The sequence below is a fragment of the Perca fluviatilis genome, chromosome 17 (genome assembly GCF_010015445.1).
Source record: "Perca fluviatilis chromosome 17, GENO_Pfluv_1.0, whole genome shotgun sequence".
NCBI lineage: Eukaryota > Metazoa > Chordata > Actinopteri > Perciformes > Percidae > Perca > Perca fluviatilis.
The window spans coordinates 17,312,988-17,322,167 of record NC_053128.1 but is presented as its reverse complement, the minus strand read 5'-3'; the positions used below and the strand labels follow the sequence as shown (position 1 = coordinate 17,322,167).

The following is a 9,180-nucleotide window of genomic DNA, read 5'->3' as shown; positions in this document are numbered from 1 at the left end:
GGGAACAGGCAAGACAAACTCCTAGTTTAAATGTAATTACCTCTGATAGGACGCGTGCCCCAGGAAACGAGAGCGTGCATGCAGTAAATGGACCTATTACACTTCGAAATTGCCTAAATGAAAAAAAGCAACATTCTTTTTATTTTTTATTCCTTTCGTAACTTTTCCATTTCTCTTTTTATGCATTTGTGCTGTTTCCGGTTGTTTCTATCATAGACTGTATAAAAGTTATCAATGAGTTTTGCACCCAAAAAAACCCACATTCATCCTTCACATGCTCCATTTGCTGAGTTCATAAAGATGGACAAAAAGAGCAATTACAGTACAGTGACCAAACTGTTTCATGATTATTATACATATGGGCATGTGACGTCAGTGTTATTCAATGATAGACTTGAATTCTGGATTGTCGTGGATTTAGTGTTGTTCTATATCTATGGTTGTACGCATCTAGACTGGACTGGTTGGACGTCACACTACTACTCAAAATAATAATACTTTTAGCCTACTAGTTGCAATGCTGACATTCACCACGAGATGGCAGCAGACCCATATTGTAGCACACGTCGGGGTCATGAAGAGATAATACAAGATAATCAATAAATATGTTAACACATAAAGTGTGGTTGACTGACATCCATACTCTTCTGGTAGTTTATCATTTTTATGGCAATTTTATGTCTTTATTATAGCTGACAGTTCCTAAATAGATGAATATGGTCAGCAGAGGGTGTGTTAGCCTTGCCCCAAGTCTGTCTGAGTTATCAGCCAATCAAATCTAGCTGATAATCATGACCTGAGGCTTGGAGCATGCTCTGTGGATGATGCAACACATGTGTCCTCAGATCAAGAGTTAATTTATATCAGTGGTTTTGCAGGAACAATAGAAGTAGCCTACTCATCAATTTCTTGATTCTTGGCCACAGACTTGTGTTGCCATATTAACCTTCACATTTTTGAATTTAGGCATGTAAAATATAAAAAGGTGTATGGTAAGTCTATTTTGGTCGATGATCCATTTCAGGCCATCATGTTGGATTAAAGTACGGCACTGTGGAGAAAATAGGTTGTCTATCTCGATTGCCTTATCTTACTGTGTCCTCACTGGGGAGACATTATCAGTGTGTGGTGAGTTTGCAGTTATGAACTCTCTTTTGTGTATAAAAAGCAACGTATTAAAGAACTTTAATTTAGCAAAGAAAAATGCACAATAAAAGAACAAAGCTACACATGAAGAATACTTAATCCAGGAAATGAGAGTTTACCTCAGCAGAGAGAAAGAATTTGCTAATAAGCAAATAGAAATTGAGAGAGAGAGAGAGAGAGAGAGAGAGAAAGTGCATATGTGCATTCATGCATGAAAATGTATATTTATATTGATTCCCTTTCCTACATTTAATAGAGGTTCTGACCTTTTTAGTGTGATAAAAGCCTTCCCAAACATAGTCATATATAAACTCTTATCTAACTGTATTATCAGTGTTGATGTTATTATAAGTGGATCATCCCATTATTTGGAAAGTTTGGACACACTTACAGGCTACTTCTCAGAGGATTACACACTGATTACTCACCCACGAGATAACAAAAGAACTAGTCTAATTTTATTTACTCTCTGGTGGTGGTGTGAGATAATGTTCTTATTCTTAAACTGTGCTGAATTTACCAAACACCTAAACCCCATGTAGTATAACTTTATCAGTAGTATATGTCTTTATGTGTCTGTGTACATGTAAGAATGTAAATATATATGCATTGTCATTATTAATAATTATATTAATATTAATATTTTTTACTTTTTATCAGTATTTTTTTATTTTGACAACCCTGACAATGTGTAATGATGGATACTCTCCATCATTAAACATTGTCAAGGTTGTAACCACAAATGTAGTTTTTTTTTCTTTTTGGAAGCACTTCTAGGGTATGTATTTATTGTGGCACCTTGAGTAAGTAAGTAAGTAAAGTTTATTTCTAGAGCACATTTAAACACAGATTAGACGGACCAAAGTGCTGTACAAAAAGCAGGTGCTGTATAAAAAGACCATTCAAATGTAAATAAAAAGTAGAAAGAGAAAATACCAACGACAACAACAAACAGCAATTCACAAATCCAAACTGTGTCAGAGTGTGCAGATAAACATGATCTTCTATATCTATGTCAGCTTGACAGGGCATAGCTTTTATTAGTGTGGAGACATTATCTAATCTCAAATATTTGTTTTCTGTGGTGAGTGCCAAGAAACTGTGATTTGTGGGGAGGGTTTAAAGCCTTTACATTATCTAGCCTTGTGTACTGATGGATCCCTTTTTCTTTAAGTAAGTAAAGATTTCAGTTTGTGTAAAGTCAAACACTTCATTTAGGCTGTATACTGTGCCATGCATGCATTCAAATTCAGTTTGTGTGCATGCACCTGCATCTGCTCAGATATCCACGTGCCTTTTTGTTTGCTTCCAATCAGTTACATAAAGGTCTAATTGTTGTTATAGTAAGTCTTGGGCAAGTTTCAACATGGAAGCCAGATTACCGTAAGTATTTCAACCCAACAGGATTACCTCCAGATTTAAGCACCTTATTTAGTTCCAAGCAATGAAAATCAGCCAGCTTGTCTGTGGAGTGTGTATATAAAGAGTGCCTTACACACCACAAGACCCAATCTGCTGGATAACCCAAACAGAAGAAGACTTTCAATTACTGTTGCTTCTTTGACTCAAAACAGGTAAAACATTTACCCTGTATTTAGGTACTAGCTTGTGTATTTTCTTCAATTGTATCAGTAGATATCAGCGAAAGCTACAGTATCTGAGATTGTGTTTTCTGAAAGTGTTTTGTTCACTTAAACTTTCTGTTCTGTCAGCTGTAACTGTTGAAATGAGAGATTTGATAATCTCTGGATTGAGTAAAGTGCTACTATTTTCTTTATTTATCATGTCAAATGACGCAATATATTGTTGAGGCATTTATTGTATGTTAGTATACAAGACATCAGGGATGGTGGACTATTTTGTCCAGAGACCCAGTTTTGTGTCAAATAAGGATACTTCAGCAACCATGTAGAAATAATCCCAGCGTCTGTTTACACTGATGTGCATGCTCATTATAGAATGGGATCCTCTAAGGTGGCCCTGCTGCTGGTCTTGCTGTCCTGTGTAGAGCGCTGTCTGTCTGCCTCCTGTGTCGTTGACAGCTTCACAGTCAAAGGGGACTTTGACCCCAAGAGGGTGAGTGAATTGTAACGCACAAAAAGCATGCATGTTGAAAAAAGTAAGTGAACATCATTTTTGACTTGTCTTTTTCCTTCCTTTTAATCGCAGTATGCAGGGAAGTGGTATGCACTGCAGAAAAAAGACCCAGAGGGCCTGTTCCTGCAGGACAACATCTCCGCTGAGTACACCATTGATGATGACGGCTCCATGACCGCCTCCTCCAAGGGCCGTGTCACTCTGTTTGGGTAAATCAAGTGACTGTACTCACAGGGATGACTTTTTACCCTGCCTTATGCACTCATTAAATACAGATAAGATTAAATAATCCAAAAGCAAAATCAAGGTAAAGAGTACACTTTTAGTCACAAAGACCTTCTTGACTTTCTAGGATAAGGATCTAGGATCTCAAATATGCTGTTTCCAGGGTCAGCAGTTAGGAACAGGTGTAGAAGCAGAAGCACATTCTGAACAGCGTTAGCTACAAACCGGGTTTTATGTGGATTATGGAGGATTAGGAAGGAATTAAATTTGAACAGGTGGATTTTTACACAGGAATTTGGGCTTGAATGCACTTTTACAAACCAACTAACAGCTGATTTAGGCGTTAATGACATGGACTGAAAGCAATCTAAACTTTATTTGGAGAAATTGTAAAATATACTGTATGTATATGTTTATACTGTAAATTGTAATGAATTAAGGTTTACACAGTTAAAGCTTCCTGTAATTGCAAGACAGGGACAATGATATTGGCTAAAGACTGTTAATTTGTTGCACTTTGATACTAATGTGTGTTTGTATCATCACGTTGCAGCTTCTGGGTTGTGTGTGCTGACATGGCTGCCCAGTACTCTGTCCCTGACCAGGCCAACCCCGGCAAGATGTTCATGAACTACCAGGGACTTGCCAGCTACCTGTCCAGTGGAGGTCAGCTGTGCACACATATCCTCCTAACATCCCTCTTATACTTCCTCATTCCTCTTTACACTCACTAACCTCTCTCTTCCTTTCCAACCAGGTGACAACTACTGGGTCATCGACACCGACTACGACAACTACGCCCTCACCTACGCCTGCCGCACCCTGAAGGAAGATGGCAGCTGCGATGACGGCTACGCCATTGTCTTCTCCAGGAACCCCCGTGGCCTGCCCCCCGCCATCCAGCGCATCATTCGTCAGAAACAGGAGGACATCTGCATGGCCGGAGAGTTTCAGCCTGTCCTGCAGTCTGGAGCCTGCTAAAGAGAAAGAGAGCAGGAGAGTGTGAAGTCAGCTAGTTGCAGTCTTAGAAGCTTGAAAGCAAGAAGAGGGAGAATGAAAAGAGTGTATGTGACCTATATGTGGGAGTAATAATGTGAATGGACAGAAGCAACAACAAAAGAATGAGAGGAGGAAAAACATGAGAAATAAATAAACGAAGACAGTGAAAAACCTGCATATGTTTTTTTAATCCAATTTCTTCTCTATCACTCTATGTCAATCCATTTTTTTGTCCAAGTAAAATGTTACTGCTGCTGCGGTGTATTAAGTGAATTTGAAAGAAAAAAATTAAAGATATTTTTCTAAACAATATCACTGGAATGTTGTCATTTTTGCGTAGTAAAAAAGTTATATTTCATTTTTAAAACATGTATATGTGACCGTATATACATCCCCTAGTAGTTAAAAAAAAGCATAAAGCTGTTTGAAGCATACAAACACATTTGTCAGCAGTTAAGGCTTGAAAACCTGTTTGCACTTTTGCCATGTAAGTGGCTGTGATCCCTCCTGAGCTCAAGAGAATGCAGCCAAACACATAACAATACGCACTGAGCAGTAATAAGCTTACTGGTGGTCTGATGTTCAGAGACCTTAGTCCTATTATAATACCTCACCTAGGCCACCTAGCATGCTCCAGGGGTCAAGGACCATATCAGGGGCCTCAGCTTTCTAAAAAGAAAGAAAGACGATAAGAAAATGCTCAAATGTATTTTTTAATGGAAATTAGGTAATCTATACGCAATACAAAACAGCTAAACCCAAACAATATTTTATACTTCTGTCATGATTTAGCCTGTGAAACTGATGTACCCTATCCTAGAGCATACATTTTGTCATATTCTTGGATTTAGCGCTAGACAAACAGGAAAGGAAACTAACATTACATAGGCATCACTTTGGATGGAGAAACAAATCAAACAAACAATAATTATTTTTACAACAACAATTTACATTTTATGATCTCACCTTTACTGCAGACCCAGACGTTTCACGTAAATAGTTTTACAAGCTTGAGATAATAATTTAAGTGGATTTATGGTCTGGTGAGGCTCCAACTCAAATACCCCACGTCTGGAGGATGCCAGCATTAGGGTTTGTGGTCTTATAATGGTCTTCTTCATAGCACCCTATCAAAGCTAAAGTGACAGACAAAATTCTACTTTTACATAAGAAATGCTGATTCAATCTAATCTAGTGTTATTCAGTATCTTCTGTCTATCAAGCAAGTGGCTTTCCTCTCATACTGTCCCATTATTTACAAGTCTCTGAGGGAGAAGGGTTTTTACTATCCAAATAGACTGGGTCATCATCATTTCAAACAGAAATAATGGACATCCTGTTTAAATACCCTACCTTACATGTATATGGAATTGTACAGTACATTGTGAATGTTTGCAATAAATGCCTTTACTAAATCATTGAATCAATGACTCATGTGTACGCTCACCATTAGACATGGTCTCAGTGCACTTTACAATTAAAGGAACACAGAGATAAGAGACAGCAGCGAAACAATTGAACAACATTAAAGCAGAAATAATAAACAATACAAACCCAGCAATGACAATAAGAGAATAAGTGAAAAGGTTTGTTTGTGAAGGACGCCGAAAGGATGGTGTGTTATGGTTGGCTACAGTATAATAAGGGGAGCTCGGCTCCCCTTAATAAGACTTGGGCTCCCCTGAAAACGTGATTTGTGAAATTTTGGGGGGTCTCTAAAAATGTTGACAATGTGTCCCTTTGACGTGCAATTTCAGTTTTGTGTAACGTGATCATCGTGGATTATAATGTGTAAAATTGCAAACATATCATTCATTCATGCATGACGGCGATTTAAACCTAATTCACTTCAATAAAGATAGGCAGCACTGCCTTTCCACCAAATTCCACCCATGTTTAATATGTTAACTTAAAGATTCGTAATAAAAATCTAAACGTTGGAGGCCATTAATCGGCGCGCAAAGTCCTTGAAATCCATTCTGCAGTTAGCACCATATAGACATTGCAAAAAGAAAACAAGGCAGTTTAATTAATTTAGTTTTTTACTAAGAAATTGTGTAGCGATGACGTTAATAGCACGACCGATTCAGCTGCTGCCAGCCCTGTTGGCACACCTAACGCAAGAAGAAGCTGAAGAAATAATGTCCTCTCTGGCTGAAGATGGTGGTGATAACAGCTCGTCAGAGGTCGGTCACCATCCTAACCCCTCTTGCTCCTCTCTCTCCCGTTAAATTGGAACAGCCAGCAGTGGAGAGACTGGAAGAGCCCGTACACGTGGCTGTTTGTTAAGGATGGAAGCTTGGGGTGCGTCGCTTCATTGAACGGAGGAATTATGGTATTCTTCGGTAGCCTGAGTAACTTTAACCATTGTTCATGTGAAATCTCAAAGACAGCCTGATACTTTGTTTATAGACTATTTGTGGGTGGCTGTTTGAACTATCTATTCCTGTTGATAAAGTATAGGGTAAATCCTGTAAAGTGCATACACTTGTACCTGTTATGTATCTTTGTAATCATTGTAAGTCGCAAGCGCACACTCCCCGCCCGTGAAAAAAAAGGGGCTCCCCCGAAGGCCACGGTATAGTTCGAACACTGGTTGTGGGTTTTCAATCTAGATTTAAAAATGTCGGCTGAGTGAGCTTCTTTAACATGTAGTGGGAGGCCAGTCCACAGATGAGGGGCACAGTAGGAGAATGCTCTATAACCAACTGATTTTCTGTTTACTAGAGGAATGACCAGGAGACCAGAATCCGAGGGGGGCGGAGAGAGCGAGCTGGTGTACAGTATATGGTGTGATAAATAAATACATTTTATAGTGATTACTGCAATAAGATTTGTCCACTAGATGGCAGTCAAACCATATCAAACACCGGACACAGTCCTTTTGTCCTTAAAGTCGTTGTAATAGTCATAGTCTGTGATTAATATATAGGCCTACATTTGTCATAGTTTCTATTAATAGTCAGTCATTTTCATGTTTGACCATTTGATGTTGATAAACTTACTTATTTGATAAGTAACAGTTCAGATAAGTTCAGTGACAGCTGGTCACCAACAATGAGGCCTGCTACTTGATTATTTATACTCAGTATAAGTTTCTATTTTACGTTACATTCTTTATTTATCATGCGGATGGCGTGAGGTGCCAGTGCTCTGGAAGAGGTGCATTTCAATGCTGTTTTTTTTAAAGTGAAGGGCTCCATGTCCTTTAGAATAAACAGGTGAATGGACGGAGGGTGTAGGGCACTGACAGATAATTGGTGCTATTGTGTTTGTGTTGTGGGCTCAGGGTGGGGATGAGATTTGATCTGTTTGAGGGTTTTTTGTAGTAACTTTAAAATGTCACCATGTTCTTGTTCACATAACCAATAAAGGAGTAACACAAGGAAGCAGAAAGGATAACATAACTCTAGATTACAGTTTAATTCAAAACTTTGTAGGTGTTGGGATCTTCTAAATGGTGCCAGAACGCAGCATCTGAATTTTGGAGGTGTGCCTGTTTTTGAAACATCACCAGACCACCTAATCCAATGATCTGTCTGTCTCCTACTCACCTATGTCTCTATCTCTAGCTATATCTCTGGAGAAAACAGAGGAAAGACAGAAGGTGACTGCCTGTGTACTCTACCTGCCGCCATTTAAAAGATTTGACAAAACATGAACAAGCTTCTGTTTGTGGATCGGGCTCAATGTGCAGCTCCTTTTTTTTTTTTAAGAAATTTCCTCTGTAAACCTATTGTTTAGGAAATGAAGGTGCCTGCAGCAACACACTGTTGTTGCCAGCAACATTTCTTATTGTTGTCTCAATATGTACCAAGTTCTCTAAATCGTTATGTGATTATGCACATATAATCTTGTATTCAGTCTCAGCCTTCAGACTTATTTCTATTACCTAGGTAATTGGATGCTAAGTGAGTGAGATGGTTCAATATGTTCCCAGTGCAGCTTTCCTTGTTTCAGAAATGAGTATACTGTTATATACAACATCATTTTTAAGGTCCTAAATACTGTTCATACATAACAAAGACAGATTTAATGCCATAGGTTCACTCTCAATGGTAGGAGTTTGGCATTCATCACACAGACACTTACCACTTGAGGGAAATTGTTCCTTTAAAGGGGGAACAGAGGGCATTCTCATTTTCTAAAATAGACGCCTTCAGGCATCAGTTGGTTAAAAGGGTAGATGTGCAAGACATTAAAATAATAAATACTGCTGATACTTGTTGTTATGATGGGGCGTGTGTTATTGACACAGAAAGTCTTCACAGGGCACCAGTGTGAGACATTTCTCAGTTTCTTCTCGCTGACTTTATTAACCACCTGTCTCTCCGTTTGTGCTCCGTCTGACTCACCTGTCTCTCTGTCTGTGTTTTTATTACTCTTTGAGTCGTCTGACCGAGAAACTGGCAGGGGGGGTAGGTTCTTGACAAATCTGTCTAACTGCTCTGTAAACAGACCGTGCCTTTATTAAAATGTATGGGGACTCATGAAGATAACCTGAGGCTGGAGTCAGCAGCGTTTCAGGGTTCACATTCAGTCCTTACATCCAAAATAAGGCACCATTTTCTACACAGGATGTTTTTTTTTTTTTTTTTTTTAAAGCTCTCCAAATTTAATTAATTCTAAAAAAAGAAAAGAAGAAAAAAAATCTATGTAGATGAGCACAATATTTTAAAAGTTTTTGAGAGTAAGAAATGAAGGAGCCTGTGG

General features: G+C 38.6%; 1 protein-coding gene across 1 annotated transcript; it reads left to right on the top strand.

The window, feature by feature from the left end:
• The first annotated feature begins 2,577 nt into the window (after nt 1-2,577).
• rbp4l (retinol binding protein 4, like) lies at nt 2,578-4,644 on the top strand. Its single transcript, XM_039778750.1, has 5 exons — nt 2,578-2,720; nt 3,105-3,222; nt 3,316-3,452; nt 4,022-4,134; nt 4,226-4,644. The coding sequence occupies exons 2-5, from the start codon at nt 3,106-3,108 to the stop codon at nt 4,447-4,449; spliced, it is 591 nt and encodes a 196-aa protein (XP_039634684.1). The 5' UTR covers nt 2,578-2,720; nt 3,105; the 3' UTR covers nt 4,450-4,644.
• Nucleotides 4,645-9,180: the final 4,536 nt, after the last annotated feature.